Source organism: Aptenodytes patagonicus, chromosome 22 (assembly GCF_965638725.1).
Source record: "Aptenodytes patagonicus chromosome 22, bAptPat1.pri.cur, whole genome shotgun sequence".
NCBI lineage: Eukaryota > Metazoa > Chordata > Aves > Sphenisciformes > Spheniscidae > Aptenodytes > Aptenodytes patagonicus.
In genome coordinates this window covers 3,207,251-3,229,046 of record NC_134970.1, presented here as the reverse complement: position 1 = coordinate 3,229,046, position 21,796 = coordinate 3,207,251, and the positions used below count along the sequence as shown (strand labels likewise).

The window sequence follows — 21,796 nt, the reverse complement described above, 5'->3', positions numbered from 1 at the left end:
CTGTGAGGGTTATTTTCTCTTGACCTTTGGCTGATGATGCAATGGATCTCAGGAGCCAGCTGGAACAGAGAGAAATCCTCACTGGGAACATGAGCGAGGGACCAGGGACAAAAAAATGCCAGCTATAGATGAGGCTCAAGGAAACATTCCAGAGTGGGTGAAGACCCAAAGCCTCCAGGTCTGGGCTGTCAGCTCCAGCCCTGGGAAGCTGGGTGGGCAATGTCACCCCTCCCTCGGCCGTAGCACCGAAAGGATGACTTCCCAGCAATATGTAAAGGCTTAAAGCTTATGAAGTGCACAGAGAAGGCTCTCTAATGAACAAGGCTGTCGGGGAAAGTCTAAAAATCTCTCTGGCCTTTCTTCATTCAGTGAAAGCCGTGGAAAATCTTGAAGTCTAAGGCTAGCCAAAGCGCTGTCCCTTTGTTCCTCAGAAAGCTTCTCGTTAAAAATAACCCTCTGCTCCTCAGAGAGCTGCTCTTTAAAAATAACTGCTTTGATTTTGTGCACGTGTGTTCAGATTTCCTATAAAACCAATTAATTGCCCATTTCCCTCATGTGCCAAGGCTTCAGGCTGTGGTCAGTGCTCCGGAGCTATGGCTACGCTGCCTGTGCTCAATAAAAGGATTGCTGCTGATGCCCTCATAAACTGGAATACACCTTGGAAAACGTTCAACTCAGACATCTATAATTTCCTGGTCTCCAAAGCTAGTGCGGAGCTCAGCACAAAGGGAAAGCGTTCAGCCTCCTGGACACCTGGGCTTTCCAGGTCTGACTTTTAATATTTTCCAAAAACTACTAATAATACAAAGCGCCACTGCACAACTGCCACTGGCAGTCACCTCCCTGCAGTGGCAAAGGAGATAAGGTTTGAGTTTTGTCTATTCCAGCAATATCTGGTATAAAGTTTGGGATTTTTTTACACTCACAGAGACTGCTATGTCCTTGGTGGTGTATTTCATGATACGGTATTTCACTCTCCCAAACAATAGCACAAGTCACTCTTGGAGCGCTGTCTGAACTGACCAAGCATTTCTGCAGCTGTTTTTCCAAATCTTAATTTTCAGATGTTCCATTATCACCTATTCCTATTTATTTTGGTGTCAATATTTATTTTTTCTAATAATGAATGTTGTTCTAGCCAGATGTAGCAGCATATTTAGCATAATTTCTGCTCACCTAGCTGGATTTTAACACAGAAAGTAGGGCTGCATAAGGCATGCCCAATTCTGAGCCTGCAAATTTGGCTTGCAGGCTTGAAGACCTTTATTTTATGCTTGCCTTTTCCTTGCTACCCAAATGATAAGAGCCCAAGGAAGCTACCTGTCTTGGTGATATTAAAAATGAGAGTTCTGGGGTGACAGAAGTAGTCCAGATGATCAGTCTCAGAGGTACTGAGATTTACCACCCTGCTTTGCTCTCAGTTCTTAGTTCTAACCCTATCCTGAACTTGTAACTGTTTAATTATTACTTTAATCTAACAGCTGTTTTGCTTAATGAGTGAGATCCAGGCATTTCACCCCCAACACCAACCAGACACCTTGGAACTGTAGATAAAAACTCGTCCGGACTTCTGGCATTGATTACGTTTGAGAAAATCAATGCCTGACGGTTGTAGTCCATAACCTTGGCAGAGAAAAGGGGACAGCAGCAGATAGCAATGGGGTGCAGGCTCTGGGTGGAATCAGAAGGGATAATTAGAGTAATTTGGCTTCATTGGGAAGGAGCATCCTATGAGAAAAGGCATGCACGTGAGTGTTAATAATATATTTTATTTGTTAAATATATAGAAATTATTTACCATATGCTACCTATTAATCTCAAAATGTAAAGCTGTTAAAACTTAATCCATTCACTACCATCTATCAGAACACAATTAATACACTACTTTCTTATTAATTCTCCATTAACTCATGATTATTTTACTTGCTGGTCAGCAGAGTTATTTCCAGCTGAGACTTGCTCGGCACAGCCGCTGGTGACCCAACTGAGAGAAGATTTCCAGCTTACACAAGCTTCTCCTTTGTGAATATAACTATTCTAGAAGGAAAATGGCACCTACGCCGACTTGAAGGGAATACAACCCTCAAAAAGCTGCTTTTCTCTTATTCCACAGTATTAGACACAGGCTACAGTCCCTCTCCCCCGTGTGACACCAGGGACCATCAGGGTCCTGCCTGCACGTGGCTCCTTTGGAGCAGCACATCCCCGCTGCCGGAGCCGAGGGCCCGGGTAATTGCCTGATGCTCGGACACAAGGAGCAGCCGACAGCTGCTCTGAACCCACTGAGCCAATTAGCGGAGCCCCTCTCCCGTCTCACCCTCATCTCCGCATGCAAGAGCAGCCGGAACATGAGACGAACCCCAGGAGCTACAGGTACAGGGCTGCTTCCCCCGAGCCCGGGAGAGCTGAGCTGGCCATTCCCTGCTGGAAGTTACTCTTGCATAAAACATCACACTTATTGGTGTCACTTAATTTAACTAGTGACCATGCTGTGTACTGTAGGGAAGGAAACAGATTGCTAGTTGGCATGGCAGTTTTAAGACAGTTATTAATTCAATTACAAAGCATAGAAGGATCCTGGGGGTAGCTAAGCATCTCCGAGCTTATCACTGCAGAGGCAGAGGGGGACTGTGCTGGGAGCACACTGCCTTGAGGGTGGCTCCATCCCTGCTAAGGGACAGGCGTCTCTCAGGGTGCCAGGGAGAGAACAGACTCGCTGGCGATCGTTATCCCACTAGCCGCTTCTGCAGTTAAGAGATTTCCAGGCAGCTTCTGCTTTGTTCTTACTTATTTGCACTGCCATTTCCATAAAGCCTGTGTGGAAGGGGGTCTGCTAGGATTTGCCGTTTATCTGAGACACGGAGTCACTCACTGTGGACAGCTGGCACTTTCCAGTGAAACATCATCACCGCACCAAAGGGTGGCCCAGGCACAGCGTAGGAGAAGGCAGGCAGGTTCTTATGTTCCTCTTGTGCCTATGCCTGAGCCATACACATGACAGCAAGATCAGAATCAAACCCGTGTCTGAACACTACAGGGGAAGCTTCAAGCTCATCTTGTTAGTTCAAAAGTAGAACTGATAACCTGCAGCGTTGGTTTGCACACCAGCAAGCAGCAGGTTCGAGTCGTCAAGAGCTGATGATGTTGCAGACGCAGGGATGGAGGGGATCTGCCAGGCGTGTGCAGGGAGGCAGTGGCAGAGCTGAGAACTTAGTGTGAAGGTCCAGGTTCTCCTCTCTCCTCCCTTGTCCTGGAGAGGACTTAGGAGGAACCAACCAGCCAAGACAGAGGAGGAACCAGCACGTCCTCACTGCCAGGGACAAGGAGGGCATCCCGGGGTTCCCAGCTCCAGTCTTGTCTGTGCACGGCTTTCCGAGAGGCATGTCTCAGTACTCCTTCATCTGCACGCTTTAAGCATGTCTGGTCCCTCTGGCACGGCAGAGATGGTGTGAGATGCTCAGTGGGAAACGCACGCTATCTGCCCAAAGCCATGGTTGGGGCTGGGCTGTGGTGACAGATGGGTTGTGATTTTCACATTGCTCCTTCTTTTGTTCTAGATGCAGTTCTGACGCTGCCAGGGACACCCTACAAAACTAAAAATGAGACACTTTAGAAAAAGCTAAATTGAGCTGAGCAGGTTTTCCCTCTCTTGCAGTTTGGTGCCAAGCACAGAGTAGCACAAGGAACTACGGGCCCGTGTTTGAAGAGCAGCCTGTCCACACCCTCTTCCCTGAAGGCTCAGCAGAAGAGAAAGTCACGCTGGCTTGCCGAGCAAGAGCCAGCCCTCCTGCGACCTACAGGTGAGCTCGCCTGCTCTCTTCTCTGTACCAGGACTGGGACACAACCATCAAGAATTTTGCTTTCCGTTCTCCACTTTTATATAAAGAAAATCACTAACATGAGAATCAGCCTCCTCGTCTACATGTGATGTACAATACCACCCAGGTCACAGAGCAGACATAAATCTAACTCAAATCCCAACACACCAAAGCTAGAAAAACACCAAGCACAGCCTCCTACAAGGCACCACGCAAGCACGCAGTTGCAATGAGTATTTACCCCTCTCACTTCTTTACACTTGCTCTTGGCAGGTGGAAGATGAATGGCACAGAGATAAAGACGGAGCCAGATTCCCGTTACAGGCTGGTTGCAGGCGACCTAGTGATAAGCAACCCAGTGAAAGCCAAGGATGCTGGCTCCTACCAATGCGTGGCATCTAATTCCAGGGGCACGGTCGTCAGCAGGGAAGCCTCCCTCCGCTTTGGCTGTAAGTTTGTCTCCGCAAGGTAAATGAAATGCAGCCACAGTTATGCGGGGGGTAAACTGAGCCCCCCTGCTCGCATTAATAAAGGCTGGAGAGAAGCTCTCCGGTGCATGGTACCCAACACCATCACTTGGAGGAATCCCCTGGCACTTTCCATTAACATGGAGGTGCAGCAGAAATTTGATGCACTACGGAGAAAGTCAGTAATATTTTTGGATCTCCCTCTGGACAACCACTGAGAAGACCAGCCTGTGGAGGGGGAGATAAAATACAGTAATACCTCCAGCTGTTTTCTTCATCCACGGACAGGTTTCACTTTGCATGTTTAGTTTTGCAGGAATTCTCCGCAGAAGAGCGAGACCCCGTGAAGATTACAGAAGGCTGGGGAGTGATGTTCGCCTGCAGCCCTCCTCCCCATTACCCAGGTAAGGGTTTGCATTTCAGCATTGTTACTAGCAGGGAGTAGCAGCACTGCTGGTGCCAGGTGGAGGGATGCAACAGAGCAAGGGATTCCCAGACATGTGAATCACTCCTTGCTTTTCTTTGGGAATTTTAGGGAAGCAAATCTGCTTTTAATTCAGGCTCTGTAAAGAAACAAAACAGAGACAGGACTCGGCATGTGGAGAAAACAAGTACCGTCCAAGGACCAATTTCAGCTTAGACTGGTCTAGAAGACAGCCTGCTTGGTTTAGTCCCACCTGAGAGGACACAGGCAACTTGTGCAGTTTGTTCCTTTTTCTCTTCCCCACAGGCTTATCCTATCGATGGCTCCTGAATGAGTTTCCCAATTTCATCCCAGCCGATGGAAGGCGTTTCGTCTCTCAGACCACAGGAAACCTTTACATTGCCAAGACAGAGGCTTCCGACCTGGGGAACTATTCATGCTTTGCCACCAGCCACATCGACTTCATCACCAAGAGTGTTTTCAGCAAGTTCTCCCGGCTCAGCCTTGCTGCAGAGGGTCAGTGCTCTTGGATTATCATAAGGGGACTGGGCAAAATGCAAAATTAACAAGCCACTGCAAAGCACTTGGGCTCCACAGGACTCCAGCAGTGCACAAATCACCCACCAGCCTCTCAGGGGAGCTTAAGAGCTTACAAAAATATTAATTGGCTGGAACCTGGGGGAAGCAGCCCCCTCTCCAGGCTTTGCTGCTTGTGCACCTACAAACCCCATCCATGGGGTTTCTCTGTATGTTTGTAAAAGAGAAATGGCACAAGGTGCAGCCTGTGCAGGCGCACATATCCCCAAAACTACTCTCCTCTGCTTTTGGTGACCTTGCAGAGGTGCAGCTGAAGATACTTCTTGGGCAGGGCGAAGGGAGTTAAGCAGGTAGAAGATTAAGGAGAGATGTTGTAAAGAGGTTTTTAGAGACTTTAGTAAGACCTGTTTTGAGAGGAAAATGAAACTTAGCCTCTGCCACCTGTAAATTATCCAAACACATGAAGGTTTTGCAAAGCAGTGCAACCTTGTGGGTACCTCTGCCCTTTAAGACCTCACGTGTGCCATTTTAAAGTCATCCAGAACTCCTCAACAGTGCTTTCCTTTTAACAGATGCCAGGCAGTATGCACCCAGCATAAAAGCCAGGTTTCCTGCAGACACCTACGCTCTGGCTGGGCAGATGGTGACTTTGGAGTGTTTTGCCTTTGGAAAGTGAGTGCAGCATCTGAGTCGCTCAGGCTCAGGACGGGGAGGGCATCGCAGAACCTTCAACTTTCACAACCCCTCTCTTCAACCGTAGACCAGAGATGGAGGGGGAATAGGAGGAGGGAGGAATTGGCTAAAGCCATCTGTCCTGCTGGCCAAGGCCCAGCTGGAATGGGACCTGGGTGGCTAACGGGGAATTGAGTTACACTACGCTGTAATGCAGCATGGGGTACCTGAGAGCTGGCCTTCACCAGATTTACTTTTACATAGCCCTGTTCCTCGAATAAAGTGGAGGAAGCTGGACAGCTCGCAGTCCTCCAAGTGGATCGGCAGCGAGCCCCTCTTGCAGATCCAGGATGTTGGCTTTGAGGATGAAGGCACTTATGAGTGTGAGGCTGAAAACATCAAAGGGAGAGACACCTACCAGGGCCGCATCATCATTCAAGGTAACACATTTAAACACACGCCTTGCCAGAGCACGGCAAGATGCCCCAGGCAACGGATTGAGCCTTTGGGAGCGAAACCACCACCTCTGATCCTGCCTCGTATCAGCCACAATTAAACCTATTGCGAAACCCTAACAAAGACCTGCAGAGGTCACTGATACCTTTCCTCATTGGATACATTTAGGCTATGGCAAGTAGAGAGAGAGCTCCTAACTTGCTCTAAAATAATTCTAGCAAAAATGAGGTAACCAGGGAAAGAAGCATAGTGGTAAAAATCAAACTTGGCTCTCAACCAAGGTCCTCTCCAAGCCTGGGGTACTTCCACAAGGGTTAATGCTCGCAGCTATTAATCAGATCTGGTTCTGAACCATTAACCTGGTTCTCTTAGTCTGAATCCAGTCTTTCCTGAAGTTCAGGAAAGACCGTATTTACTCTTAAGAAGAGAAACCATAATGTTCTTCCTCAGATCTGGATTCTGCCAGAATTTTGTGCAGTCCACATGCACAGCTGCAGCCAGACCCATAGAGGACTCAGCCTTGCATCACTGCACAAAAGGCGAAGGCTGTTACTATGGTGAAACACGCTGTGATAAATAAATCTGCCAGCAGAGATGACACAATGAGCATCCTTCTGCCTGCCTGGCACAACAAACCTCTCATCTGATCATCTTGGCTCTGCCACCTCTCTTGCTCCTTTGCAGCTCAGCCGGAGTGGCTGAAGGTGATCACAGACACGGAAGCCGACATCGGGTCCGACCTGCGCTGGAGCTGCGCGGCTGCTGGCAAACCCAGGCCCGCAGTCCGATGGCTTCGGGACGGGCAGCCGCTGACCTCCCAGGTACCGCCGTGCAGGTCTGACAGCGAGAGCGGCTCAGCCAGTGCACACCAGAACTTGCAGTACTGAACCTGCTACTCCAGACTTAGACCCTCTCCTGCCTCGCTGCAAATGCATCTCAACCCCGTTTTATCACCCCACATCCCTATTCCATGTGCCCCCATGAGGCTGCAAAGCAATGCCACAGTCCTTACCGACAGCAAGTTCCTTCTCCCGTTACTGCCATCCCAGCCATTGCTTCATGCAACTACAGGAACACATAGCCAGTTATCGGGGCGGATAAATAGCACCTTGTACCTGTCTTTGTATGACCTGCACGTTGCTGCTCAGGCACTCAGAAGTCTCAGCAAACAGAGCACAGCGATGTGGGGTAGTGACTGGACACACAGAAAAAATGGCCTGCGTTTTCTCCCATGGAAAACCAGGCTGGCTTCAAACTGGCATAAGAGGCTATAATGAAACTCAACCCTGAACACACAAGGCTTGAGTTCCATTTTTGTTTTTTCTCATCTAATGGGTTCATCCTCTTGTTTGCACAGAACCGCATCGAAGTGAGCGGTGGAGAGCTGAGATTTTCCAAGCTAGTCCTGGAGGACTCTGGCATGTATCAGTGTGTGGCTGAGAACAAGCATGGCACAGTATATGCAAGTGCTGAATTAACAGTGCAAGGTAATTTCTCATTTCCCAGTGCTCTGGGTTTCAATGGGACACTGAAGCATTTTAGATCTCTTCCTAATATCCTGTGCTTGCGATCTCAGAGTAAGATAAGAGCAGACAAAAACTGCTTCACTCACCATGGAAATATAGTTGCTGCTTCAACAAGACACCCTACAACCCTTTAAAATTTAAATCTTGTGTAAATTCAGTAATGCTGAAAGAGATCAAGGACATCTGTTTAGCTACAGAAAGTGTACAGGACAGACAGCAGCAGCACTACAAGCTCTCTTCCACTACAGAGCCTTCCTCTTTTTTGGAGGAAAGAGGTCAAAGGAAAGAGTTCAGTATCCATTCAGCCTGCTTTGACAGATGGTGACTGGAACTGGACTGATGCCAAACTTGTTCCACATTAGTCTAAAAGCTTATCTCCTCGTGGTCAGTAGATGCCAGAGATAAATTAAAGGCCCTAAGCATCAACTGTTCAACATTAACACACTGCAATGCATGAGGGCAACAGATAAAACCCAATTCTATCTCTGCAATTCCAGGGGGAGTTTTAGGCAAGCTGGATGTCTGCGTTGGTGACTTTGGTCAGGATATTGAAGAGAATATCCTCTACATTTTCAAAAGCAGCTGTTCTTGTGTCTCTCAAAGACCTTGCACTTGTTAGGGCCATATCACCATCGCTAAGTATGACACATATAACATAACACCTGCCTCGGCAGGCGTTAGAAACCACCCGGCAGCAGAGGAATCACTCCATCTTGCTCACCAGATATTTCCATGCTTCTGTTACCAAGTCATCTAGCGACAAATCAATACCTAGTTACGTGGCAGTTGAAATGCTCACATAGCAGGGTTTTCTAATCATTCCTTAATCCTCTTTTTTTCCCCTGTAGCCTTAGCACCAGATTTTAGACTAAACCCAGTGAAGCGACTGATACCTGCAGCCCGAAGTGGGAAGGTCATCATCCCATGCCAACCAAGAGCAGCACCAAAAGCCACTGTGCTCTGGACCAAAGGGACTGAACTTCTGATCAACAGTAGCAGGTAGCAGCACAGAGTCAGCTTCTACCTAGAAACCATAGCTAAAATCACATTTTTTCTTGCCAGAAAACTGGAGTTGATGACCCAAGTGTGCTGCTACATCCCTGAACACAAGCACTTTGTTATTCCTCTAGTTTCTTCTTTAGAAAACTCCTATTTTGCAGTCCTGTCTTTATCACCAATTTCGCTAAAATCAGCAAGTGCTGGAAATTGTCAGGTATACAGAGTGAACAGACATTTTAACCTTCCTCTTGTATGGTTGTTCTTCCTTTCCAGGGTGACTATTACCACAGATGGCACCCTGATCCTCCAGAACATCAGCAAATCTGATGAGGGAAAGTATACCTGCTTTGCTGAGAATTTCATGGGCAAAGCCAACAGCACTGGAATCCTCTCTGTTCGAGGTAGAGATGTTTGCCCTGATTTGGGGTCAGTCAAGCAAGAAACGTCTAAGAATGCCATGATGTGATATTTCTCCTCTCTTTCTACTCCCAAAAAGCAATGCAGTACTCAGGGAATCAGAGACATTTCAGCCTGTGGAGCAGCTAACCTTCTGCCTGACCCACCAAATCACACCTACCAACAACTGGTCCTTGAGAAAAGCATTTCCATTTTCTAACCACTGTAATCCCTCATCTTCCTCCTGTAAAACTGCAGCTGTTAGAGAGGGATGACAAGTTGGAAAGTCTTAGTTGGTTTGGATGCTCTGCAGCATTAATACACATCTGGTACATGGACATTTGCAGCTAACAGCCCTCCCTGCTCTTTCTCTGCAGATGCCACCAAGATCACATTGGCACCATCTAGTGCTGATATCAATGTAGGTGAAAACCTTACTCTACAATGTCACGCGTCCCACGATCCAACTATGGACCTAACCTTCACCTGGTCACTAGATGATTTCCCCATTGACTTTGACAAGTCTGAGGGGCACTACCGGCGAGCCAGTGTGGTGAGTAGAAAGGGCAATTATGTACCATCAAAAAGGACAGAAAACTACTAACGGCCTCTTTGTTTGCATGTTGAATGCTGGATTGTGGTCAGGCATGTTCAAATGCTCTCCGCACTGCCTTTTCTCCTCCCCACACAGAAGGAAGCTATTGGGGACCTCAGCATCTTCAACGCCCAGCTGAAGCATTCGGGGCGGTACACGTGTACGGCCCAGACAGTTGTGGACAGTGCTTCCGAGTCAGCCACGCTGACTGTCAGAGGTAATTTCTCCATCGTAAAGTCCCCTGCTCCTTACTAGCCTGAAGTAATGGCATGGTCCTTGCAAGGGATCAGCTCGCTCTTCCCTTGCGACCACCTCACCATCTAACATTTGGACTAGATGGGATAGGCTTACGAGCTTTTCTGGAGGCCAAAACTGGAGGTGAGGCTTCCTAGCCTCCAGAAAAGAAAGGCCTGATTTTAAATTTATGACTTGCACAATATAAAGAGCAATAAGCCTCCAAATCTTTCATCTTAGTAACACGTCTGTCTGTCTCCCATCATCCTAGGACCCCCAGGCCCCCCTGGGGGCGTGGTGGTGAGAGACATCAGTGACACCACCGTCCAGCTGAGCTGGAGCCGCGGCTTTGATAACCACAGCCCTATTGCCAGGTACATCATCGAGGCGCGGACCCTCCTCTCCAGCAAATGGAAGCAAATGCGTACCAGTAAGTGTCTTGATGGCAGCAGCGGTCGCGTGGCCCACGCTGGCTGCAGGGCACCAGCTCACTGACAAGTTTTTGCTCTGTGCTCGTACGCTGGCTGCCACTCGCTCTATTTGTTCTCCTCTCATGTTATTGGATTATATAGATCCTGTAAACATTGAAGGCAACGCAGAGACAGCCCAGGTGCTGAACCTCATTCCTTGGATGGATTATGAGTTTCGGGTCTTAGCGAGTAACATTCTTGGAGTTGGGGAGCCAAGTTTACCCTCCAGCAAAATCCGTACCAAAGAAGCAGGTACGTGCAGATACGCTCAGAGGTAGAAAGGGGAATCAGAGGTACCTGTCCCTCCATGCTGGAGGGGGAAGGCCGACTTGCAGCATGCCTTGGTCCCAAACAATTAATCATCTCCTTGAGTGCTCCTAGAGGCGATGCCATCACAAAATTTTCTGCCTTTTTGCCCATTTACATGTCAAAGACAAAGCGGTACTAGAGCTGGCAGCTAACTTCACCAGCATTAGATACAATTTATTAAACCACTATAAATCCTAGCTTCAAATCCTGTACCTTCTGGGCAGTAATGCTTAGAAAGGGGAAAGAGCCCTATTCCATCACAGAGCACAACTCTGCAAAGACAAGGTAAATTTCCCAGCAAATGGCTGTGAATGTTCATTCTATCTTGCTGCTTGAACGTGTAAGCAGAAGCGATGTAAGAACAGCAGGAGAACTGCTCTCAACATACCAAATGCATATTAACTCCTTTCTAATAAAGGCTCTCCTCCATGTCCCTGCTTTTGAGCTTGATTCTTGTCCCCTCGGAGACATGCTGCCTCCAAATAAGCTCGTCAGGCACTAGCCAGTATTCTAGACCTGATTTTCACAAATCTGAAATACTCACAGCTGAAAATATAGACAAGCACTTTCATACGAGCTGTCAAAGCCTGGCTACTCCCGGACCGCGCGGTGTCTGCTCATCTTCATCCCTACTGTTTCCTTAACCCAACCTGTGCTGTCTGCTTTTGTTTGGGGACCCGACAGCACCTACTGTGGCACCATCTGGGCTCAGCGGAGGCGGAGGGGCTCCCAACGAGCTGATCATCAACTGGACAGTAAGTCAGCAGCACGGCACCAGCTGTGGATGCTGGGAGAGGGCCAGGGGGAGGAGCACGTGCCATTTCTTTTGGGAAATGAGTGCTGCAATTACAATTTTGATATGTGGTTGAGCCAAACACTGTGCTTAGTCCAAAGTCTTGCTCGTTTGAACTGACCAAGGGTCCTCTATCTTTCTGCCCCCCTCACAGCCAACGCTGCGGGACTATCAGAACGGAGATGGCTTTGGCTACATCTTGTCATTTCGCAAGAAAGGCACCCAGGGATGGCTGACAGCAAGGGTGCCGCATGCAGAATCGCTGCACTACGTCTACCGCAACGAGAGCATCGGTCCCTACACCCCCTTCGAAGTGAAGATCAAAGCGTACAACAGGAAAGGAGAGGGACCGGAGAGCCTCACTGCCATCGTGTACTCTGCAGAAGAAGGTAAAGGGGGACTGCGGCGACCCTGAATTCACCGTGCTTTGTCCAACCAAACACTGTGTCCTCAACCAGCTCCCTGCAGAGCTGTGTCTGTCTGGGAACTCCACGATAGGAGAGGTTTCTTTTACTCAAAGAGCAGCTGACAGTGATTTCAGCATAACATTTATCTTCTACTTCAAATACACAGACAGATGTTTCCCTAAGCCCAGCTGTGACTGTACACCCAGAGCTTCAGAGCAGACGCAGATCCTCACAGCACGCAGCCGTGGCCCTGCTTGTCCTACTAAGTCCCTAAATCTCTTCCCCTTGCTTTGCTCCGCACACATAATACCAGCTGTCTGGCTGCACGGTAATGGTGCTGCAGGAGAGCCCTTCATTTCAGTATGGTGATTATGCTGCCCAGAGCGAGGAAAAGGATTTTATTCCCTTTTGATGTCTTTTTCAGAACCGAAAGCGGCTCCTTTCAGAGTTATGGCCAAGGCTGTTCTGTCCTCAGAAATGGATGTGTCCTGGGAGCCCGTTGAGCAGGGAGACATGACTGGAGTGCTTTTGGGCTATGAGGTACGAGCCTGCAATGGGGATGAGAGACACTGGAACTGAGATCCAAGAGCCCAGCAAAGAAAATTCCCCCAGGCTAAGTGAGGTGAAAGGAAAGAGCATTTTGTTTCCAAAGATGGAAGATAATTAATGGACAGCACGAGGCTCTAACGGGGACAGTACTACTGCTCACAAGAGAGATTAGTAAGAGAGAAACATCATTTTGTTTCCGCTTGCCTTTCCACACAGGCTGTAACCTTATTCCTGGGCAATAAGTATAATACTATATTAATAATACTATATACTAGTATTTATAATACTATAATAATACTATAATAATACTATAATAATACTAAGCAAAACGTATAGAAACAAATACCAAAGGGTCTCCAGCGTTGGCTGTGGATGGACTGAGTCTGGCATTTGCAGATGCCTCTATCCTTACTAAACCCATCATACCCTCTTCTATTCAGATCCGGTACTGGAAGGATGGTGATAAAGAGGAGGCAGCTGACAGAGTGAGAACAGCAGGGCTGGTCACATCGGCTCATGTAACAGGCCTAAACCCCAACACGAAATACCATGTGTCAGTCAGAGCTTACAACCGGGCTGGAACCGGCCCCCCCAGTCCCTCTACCAACGTCACGACAACAAAGCCACGTGAGTGAGCCCTGATCGTTTTGCACATTGTACTCCCTGGGGCTGCTGCTTCCTCCAGAAGATCCCCAGTGATCAGCTAACTGATTAGCTTTTTTATCTTGGTGCTCTAACGCCATTTTCAGTAGTCCATAAAACAGTTCCCTGAATTGCCTCAGATCAGTCTTGTGGTCGGTGCATCACTTATCTGAGAAGATCTGTGCTCAGAGTAATGTTTGCTGGGATACTTCCCTTTAAACCAACCATCGTGGTGCCATCAGCCCTGTCGACTCGTTGTAGAGTCTCAGGAGACGGTTGTAACCAGCACAACCTTCTCATTGGTCCCCAACTGACTGAATCTCTGTCTTGTTTTGTATCTCTTAGCACCAAAGAGGCCACCTGGCAACATCTCCTGGACTTTTTCTGGGTCTACAGTCAGCATCAAGTGGGACCCAGTGATGGCAAAGGCAGATGAGTCTGCAGTTACGGGGTACAAGGTACAGGCAGCATGTAGCTGGCCTTCTCTTCTAAGTGACCCTAAGGCAATCACACTGAATATAAACTCAGACTTGCCTCTTCCAACAGATGCTTTACAGGCAGGATTCCCACTCTGCTCCCACACTATACCTGGCCAGCAAGAGCCGGATCGACATCCCCGTCCCTGAAGACTTCACTCACGCCTTTGTACAGATCAGGGTGACGGGCCCTGGGGGAGATGGAATCCCAGCAGAAGTTCACATCCTCCGAAACAGTGGTACGTACGCTCCTCTGGCTGCATGCACAAATGCTCATTTACAGGGTGCTTCACAGACCACTGGAAAACGAGCTCAGAGAGAGAGGAGTTAATTTGCAGGACTACTTGCCTGTCATTTGCTACCCCTGTTCTTTGATAAGTAAATGACTTAGTCATACCTCCTCCCCTACCTGGCCATAACATGGCATAATAGCAATAAATGCCATTATGTCTTAAAATCCCGCTCTCCCTTCCAGGAAAATGGGGGAATATCTGACCCTGGTGTTTTAGGTTGAGTCTCTGGAATTGGTCTTTGGCTCTCTTGTGCCATTCACTCAAAGGATCTTCTGACATATTCCTCTCCAGCCCTCCATCAGCTAACCTCTCCCCAGACTCTGAGCAACCTTTCAGTCTAGTCTGAACCCAGCTTTATTTTATTTGCAGCTAAAGCTCTTGAGGCCCCACGCAAGCCCAATTTACACTCACTAAGAGTGAAATCCTGACTCTGTTTGCAGGGCCCCGACACCAACTCCAGCAGGTTCCCTTGATTCAGGGTGTAAGTACTCAGGGCCCACCTCCAAATTCTTGTTTCAGATCGTGGGAGGTTCATCAGAGATAAATGCAGTACGAGCACGCAGAACCCCAGAATTAACATTTTACCAACCCTCCCGACTCTTTCCACAAGGCATCAGGTTGTGTCTGTGCAACAAGATGGTTGCTCCTTCCTTGCTCCCTTTCTTTCAGGGACAAGTATGATGGTGGAAGACTCTGTGATGAGGCCAGTGCCACATGCTGTCATTATCACAACTAACTCTCTAGTAATGGTGGCCCTGATCAGCTACCTGGAGCTCTGACGACGGCCAGCGCAGCAGAGGACTCTCGGACACGCTTCCTCCCAAGCCAGTGGGGAACTACTTAATGCTTGGCTGCTGCAACTTCAAGTTTGTACCACAGCAGCGTTACAAAGAAAGGATTTGACAACATTGTTTTAAGGGAGGAAGGAACAGCTTTTTTTTTGTTGTTTTGGAAGAATATAAGCTTTCATACAAGACATGGGTCTTTAACCAATTAAAAATTTTTTAAAAGAACTGAGTAAAACGAAGAAGAATTCTACATGAATTCTGACAGCCAACTGCCCCACACACTGTATCCAGTAGGTTTTCTGCCTTATGAAGCCATGTACTAAAATAACCAGACTGCTAAACTTGACTTTTTTTTTTTTTTTAAATATGTACAGTGAATTTTGGGGGGGTAAGGGGAGGATGGGGACTGAGGATTTCACAGTGATCAGCATGTTCCATACCAATCCCAGTCACAGCCATCGTTAACAAATTATGGGACAGGATTCCCCCCCGCCCCCCCCATAATATGAGCCAAACTCTGCAGCAACCAGCCCAAGGAGATAAAGCCACAAGAGAGACTGATCTCTGCCCCACCCTGAAGATGGGTGAACACAGAGTTTAGATTGTGAAAAGCTTTTTTATGACACTGGTGTTAACTTGCAACCCCAGCCTATTGTTTGTATCAACTGTTATGCTGTGAGGTGCAACGTTCAATGTTATCCATATCCCACATGCTTTTGGGGTGTTTTTGTTATACTGTTTGCTTCTTTCCTTTTTGTTTGGGGAGGAGAAGGGGTAAGCAAAAAGGAGATACTTTTCTAGCATCCGCTAATTCGGAGAGGCAGTTCTGCCTAATAACGGAGATGTCAACATATCCAGTTTCAGTAGAGAGAGGGTCTTAAAGGAGGAAGAAAAAGGGATATTACGTAATTCAACCAAGAACTGGAGACTCAAGGAAGCCATCACTGGGGCAACAAGGAAAATCTGGACTCAGTCAGATTCATCACCCTACAAAAACGGCTCCATCCAGCCAAAATACCAGTCTCAACTTGGGACTGCAAGTCCAACGATCTCTGGACACTGAGATCCAACCAATAAGTCAGTCTGGTTTTCAGGTCCAAGGCTCATACAGCTAATGTAAATGGGAAGGCTGATACCCCAAAGAATTACAGGGATGTTGAGGTGCACCATTAACTAAAACAGTTGGGAATAGATGTTGCATATTAAAATCTCTGTCTCCCGGTAAAGCAATTGACCAAAGTTAACAAGAAGCTGATTTACATTGCTTGCTGGTTAGATCCCAAGCGTGCTTTTCGGGACCTTTACCTGCCCGTACCTTCCTCCTCCCCAGCAGACAATACTGCTGGCCTGAGCAATCTCAGTTCCAGAATTACCTGACAAAGGGCTACACTTGCAGGACTGTGCAACGGCAAGGCACTGACGCGCAGTTTCTACACTAGATGCATATTCCTTGCCCTCGCTAATCATTTTAAAACTACCGTGTCCTAGGCCTTAGTGAGCATTTGAGAGATTACATGCATAAATCCCTGGCCTCCCGGAGTTGTACTTATTGTATATATCCATAGTATCCCCTCACAATTTTTTTAGCATCTGGCCTACCCTGGAAGCAAGAAGGTAAATGCACCAGTAGGTTCGCACCGTGCGATGCAAACAGCAAGGCTCCGGGCTGAGGAAGAAGGGCTCCTATGTGTTCAGCAAACAAGAGAGATGTTTTCAGAAACAGGCAAAGAAAAATAAACGTAATGAAAGAGTCTAAACATTTAGAGCACAGCTGCAGCAAAAAGAAAGGGTATCTCACTGTTTCCATTACAAATAACACCTGGGATAAAGTGGAAAAAAGAAGACAACAGCTCCCACAGGTACGTGGCAGACTGAGGCAGGCAGCAAAGGCAGGGAACCATCCCCCCCGGAGCCTGTCCTGAGCTTCCTCCGTGGCCCTCTGCAGATCTCCATGAATTACCCCCTCGGTCCCTCTAGCAGGTTGAAACACTTCTTTCTGAAGGACAACAGCTAAATATAAACTATATTTTTGTATTATTTATGTTCTTGAAGATTTTAAGATATTTTTATTGATATTTGGAAGCTTTGTTTGGCAAATACTTTATGTTGTTAATTCAGCATTTTTGTTATCACCTCCATCTTGCTGGGCCTTCAACCTTTCTCCCACAAAAGATGGGATGAAAGGAAAATTAGGAATTCAGTGTTAGCTCAAAAGCAAAGCAAATTAGGGCTTGGGCAACAGTTACCTGATCGACATGCAGAACTAGCGGTAGCCATAGTGACAATATTTAGGAGGCATAAACTAACTGGACCTGTGGAGCTTCAGAGCGCTGCTGGACGATGCCCACTGCAGCCCTGCAGAAGCATGGGCCCCATTCGGGAGAGGACCAAACAAAAGCAGCAAGGTTAAATGACGTGCCCAGAGCCTTCACCGAACGGAGATGCAGACGCCGGAGGCACCCCAGGTCCAATCCTGCGGAGTAGCCAGCGCTCTGCAGGGGGGCACCAGAATAGAAATCTCTCACACCGAAGAAGTCTGCTGCACTCCTCAGGAGGAACTGCCGAGCAGGAGAGAGCTGCTTCGGTGCACAGCCTAGCTGCAGTCATGAGGTTCATACCGGTTTCAGGCACAGACTCTGTGTGAGGCCAGCTGCGTTCGCCCCATCGTGCATCACCAGTCCCATCCAGGGCAGCCGAAACGCCGGCTCTCCCAAGGGGCTGCTATGCCTGCATGCCCACGGACACAGCTAATTCCCTTCAAGAGGTGCACGCTAGACACCTCCAGGGCAGAAGGATGTGCTTTGATGGACCTCACGTTGGATGAACTCTCACAAGTGAGCAAAGCGAAGCAAGGTACTCCTGTGAAATTCAAGGGCTGAGGTTCAGCAGCAGCCTAGGTCTGACCACGCAGGCTGTGCAATGCCTATTCCAGAAACTTGGTCTCAACAGATGCTTCCAAATGTGTCTGGCAACACTAGTGGCTCTCTCTGTTTTATTGAACTTTACAGTGTTGGAAAGCAAGACGCTTTATTGCATGGTTAAAACAGTATCTAATGCTGCAATGACACTGGGTTTTAAATAGCAGCCACCTGCAACATTTCCCTGGGAAGGTTAATACATTTTCCATACATTTCTTTGTTAAACTAGATCACAGGTACATTTTATATAAGAAGTGAAAAACTACGTGAGTTGGATTTCAAATGTTCCAGTTCGCACTGCTCTGCATTGCAAATGGGCTGAATATATTCTAATTTGTAAAACTGATGGGATAGTATTTTCTAAAGCTTTCATGTGACAAGTAGATCCCCTTGAAAGTTAAATGTCTTCAATTTGAATTCAAGCTATGCCTCTTTTTTGAAAAGGTAAATCATCACTACATATAGTTTCATCAGTATGCATTTTAAATCAAAACACTGCTGAGCTTTTACAACATTTTAAGGATTAAACATAGAAGGAAAGAGGTATGACCTAGTGATAACCACAATGGCCTTATAACCACTTGCTCTAATCCCAGCTCTGACACAGACTCCATCTATGGCTCCAAGCAATTATTTCACCACTCGCTGCCTCAGTTTCCCTTCCTGAAAAGCGAGGCACAAGCAGGTCATTGCGTATTTGCAAGTTCTTTGCAGTTTGAAAGTATCTGTGTATTCACACTGCTGTCAAAGGCGTGACTGCAGCTCACGTAGGGTATTCAGAGCTGACTCAAACTACCCAGCTCGGGCACAAAGAGCAGCAGCACAGGCTTCAGCAAGGCTGATCAGCCACTGCCCAAGTCCTTGGTGGCAAACCTGTCCTTGTACCTGTGCTGTCTTTGCTACCTAGTCCTTACCTAACTCGGCCAGCCACAGCTCAGCTGACAACATTTCCTGAGCATTAGCATAAAGAAACTCTGAAAAACGCACATGGTAAACAGGCAGTGTCTCCCCCCACAGATTTGTTTTGAAATTTTGGGGGAATTTGTTGATACTCCAAAGCTGCAGAGCAGAAAAGATAGTGGCACGCTATGAAACACTACAGGTAAGCACAGGGAAACACCTCGGGTGAAGGACAGGGCACGCTGGGGAGGGAGGGGGACAGAAAAGATTTTCCACGTGCAACACTGGTAGATGAGAAAGGCCAAGTTCAGGCCCAGACGGTTACAGGCTAAACCCCACTCCAGACAAGACAGCTCAGTTTTTGTACAGAGACACAAGCCACGTTAAGACAAAGACTGCCTTGTCTTAGGCAGGCCGTTCTGCCATTTTATTTATCAGGGGGTTAAGAAAAGGACTTGCACGTGCAAATGCAGCATCTGTACCTAGTTAAACTCTATCCAGGCTATAAAAAAACCTGCGTATAAAGCCTAGCCAGAGCCACCAACAGGAGAAAAAGATGTGGAAGCAGCCTACTGTAAAGCCAGTTAGAGCTTCCTAAAATGCAGCACAGGGGTTAAAAGGAAAGGTGTTCAGAGCTGGGGGAGAAAACTTAGATTTCAATATCTTAACAGAGTTTACTGGCTTTACACTATTGCATTAAGTTGCAAATCAGTTTCCTGTCTCATTAAGAATCCCCTACATTTAATTGCTCTGAGCATTTGCTTTAGAGATTAACTTACAGGGATGAGTTAAGTGCCACGGGTTTTGTTCTCAGCACTATAATGGCTCGCTGAGGAAAGTCATCTAATTTCACAGGGTCCATCTTACTTGTCAGTAGTAGAAACCAACCTGACAAGGGTGCTGTAAGGAGTATGCAACAGGGTGAAATGTTTTGAGACTCCCAAATGAGAGGAGCTTTACAGTTCTGATTTATTCATATTTAACATAAAATAATCTTGCTCTGCAGAGGGACCTGGACAGGCTGGATCGATGGGCCCAGGCCAACTGTACGAGATTCAACAAGGCCAAGTGCCGGGTCCTGCACTTGGGTCACAACAACCCCATGCAGCGCTACAGGCTTGGGGAAGAGTGGCTGGAAAGCTGCCTGGCGGAAAAGGACCTGGGGGTGCTGGTCGACAGCCGGCTGAACATGAGCCGGCAGTGAGCCCAGGCGGCCAAGAAGGCCAATGGCATCCTGGCCTGTATCAGCAAGAGTGTGGCCAGCAGGAGTAGGGAAGTGATCGTGCCCCTGTACTCGGCCCTGGTGAGGCCGCACCTCGAATACTGTGTTCAGTTTTGGGCCCCTCACTACAAGAAGGACGTCGAGGTGCTGGAGCGTGTCCAGAGAAGGGCAACGAAGCTGGTGAGGGGTCTGGAGAACAAGTCTGATGAGGAGCGGCTGAGGGAACTGGGGTTGTTTAGCCTGGAGAAAAGGAGGCTGAGGGGAGACCTCATCGCTCTCTACAACCACCTGAAAGGAGGTTGTAGCGAGGGGGGTGTTGGTCTCTTCTCCCAAGTAACAAGCCAAGGAAACGGCCTCAAGTTGCACCAAGGGAGGTTTAGATGGGATGTTAGGAAAAATTTCTTCACCAAAAGTGTTGTCAAGCATTGGAACAGGCTGCCCGGGGAAGTGGTGGAGTCACCATCCCTGGAGGTATTTAAAAGATGTGTAGATGTGGCACTTAGGGACATGGTTTAGCGGTGGACTTGGCAGTGTTAGGTTAACAGTTAGACCCGATGATCTTATAGGTCTTTTCCAACCTAAACGATTCTATGATTCTACCTGATACTATTGAACTTGCAGACTCAAGATTGTGCTTCTGGTTTTAGGCTGTCTGGGCTAAATTCAGCACTCAGCTATATGAGTTTGAATCAGGAGCGGCTCACGTTTGCAGCATGACAGATTAAGTGTTGTGCACTGAATGGGAGACACTCGTATCTTTGCCCAAGGAATCAGTTGGATAATGCAGGCATCACATTCAGCTAACGCCTGGGGGGTCTAAATTCCATCTGCTCTAAACCTACAAAGCCATCCCCCACCCACAGAAACCCTGTGCTGTGAATATTTTAATCCAGCTTCACTACACACAAACAGGACAGTTTTCTTCTCAGTGACTTTGTTGTATGCTATTTTTTTAAGAAAAATGGGAAACATTGTAAGCATACTGTACTTACTGTAATTATGGTTATTTATTGGCTACAGTAGCACGCAGTTCATAAATAAAGATCTTCAGAGACTTTAGACAACTACTGGAGTCTGGAGTACTTCTGTCCAGCTTTAAATGCAATTAGTACCTTGCTTGCTCAGGAGTCCCCCTGGCCCAGGGCTATACATTTCCTGACTGCCAATTAGCGCGTACCAGTACAAACAAGGAACCCAGTGAGACCCCATCCGCACGGAGCTGGACCCCTCAGCAAAAGTTAAGTCAATTAAGATATAGTAAACTCAAATTCTATCCCATGACAGTCATAACTAATCAAAAGAGAAGAGACTGTCCATGGAGCAAGGAATTGCAAGTGTTGAGGGTCTGGTTAGAGATGTTAATATAATGTGCTCCCTCTGGCTGGTATTCCAATGGCTAGGAAGTATTGCTAGAAAACTCAAAGTAAAAAATTTCATGCACCTTATTAGCAGAAAGGGTAACTGATTGTTGGAATAGCTTGCCAAAAAGCTTCGTCATCAATCACAGCCTTTAAAGCAAGACTGGAAGTCTTCCAGGAAAGATATCCACTAGATCAGCCACAAGCTAGCAGGCTTGCAAATGTTCACTTACATTACAGAAAATAATTTCCTTCGTTGCAGGAAGCGCTGCATGAAATCACCTCATCTATGTTATGTCAGATTAATTCATCAGTCATTCCTTCTGGCCTTAAAAAAAAAAAAATCTACTGGCTTCCTTCTACCTTTGGGAAGGATGTCAAGAGATCAGCTAGAGCAACTGTACAGGCCTGAGGGTCTCCACTGGAGTTAAGCTGAAGCCAGACGCAGTCATGCTGGAGAGCGGACAGATGAGAAATCGGGCTCAGCAGTACCAGGGCGTGGGGAGTCTCACCCAAACTCTTTCCCTCAGCCCATCCTGGATGCATT

General features: G+C 47.5%; 1 protein-coding gene across 1 annotated transcript in view; it reads left to right on the top strand.

The window, feature by feature from the left end:
- The window catches only part of CNTN2 (contactin 2), a 29,166-nt gene extending 13,827 nt beyond the window's left edge, over positions 1–15,339 (top strand). The window contains exons 3-23 of the mRNA XM_076357930.1: positions 3,656–3,800; positions 4,092–4,267; positions 4,594–4,689; positions 5,016–5,225; positions 5,819–5,918; positions 6,183–6,358; positions 7,059–7,195; positions 7,732–7,861; positions 8,749–8,899; positions 9,173–9,300; positions 9,673–9,848; positions 9,987–10,107; positions 10,396–10,554; positions 10,697–10,846; positions 11,588–11,658; positions 11,851–12,085; positions 12,528–12,643; positions 13,093–13,279; positions 13,640–13,752; positions 13,841–14,009; positions 14,733–15,339. Of these exons, the coding sequence (XP_076214045.1) occupies positions 3,656–3,800; positions 4,092–4,267; positions 4,594–4,689; positions 5,016–5,225; positions 5,819–5,918; positions 6,183–6,358; positions 7,059–7,195; positions 7,732–7,861; positions 8,749–8,899; positions 9,173–9,300; positions 9,673–9,848; positions 9,987–10,107; positions 10,396–10,554; positions 10,697–10,846; positions 11,588–11,658; positions 11,851–12,085; positions 12,528–12,643; positions 13,093–13,279; positions 13,640–13,752; positions 13,841–14,009; positions 14,733–14,842 (3,056 nt within the window). The 3' untranslated portion in view covers positions 14,843–15,339. The remainder of the gene's footprint in view (positions 1–3,655; positions 3,801–4,091; positions 4,268–4,593; positions 4,690–5,015; positions 5,226–5,818; positions 5,919–6,182; positions 6,359–7,058; positions 7,196–7,731; positions 7,862–8,748; positions 8,900–9,172; positions 9,301–9,672; positions 9,849–9,986; positions 10,108–10,395; positions 10,555–10,696; positions 10,847–11,587; positions 11,659–11,850; positions 12,086–12,527; positions 12,644–13,092; positions 13,280–13,639; positions 13,753–13,840; positions 14,010–14,732) is intronic.
- Positions 15,340–21,796: the final 6,457 nt, after the last annotated feature.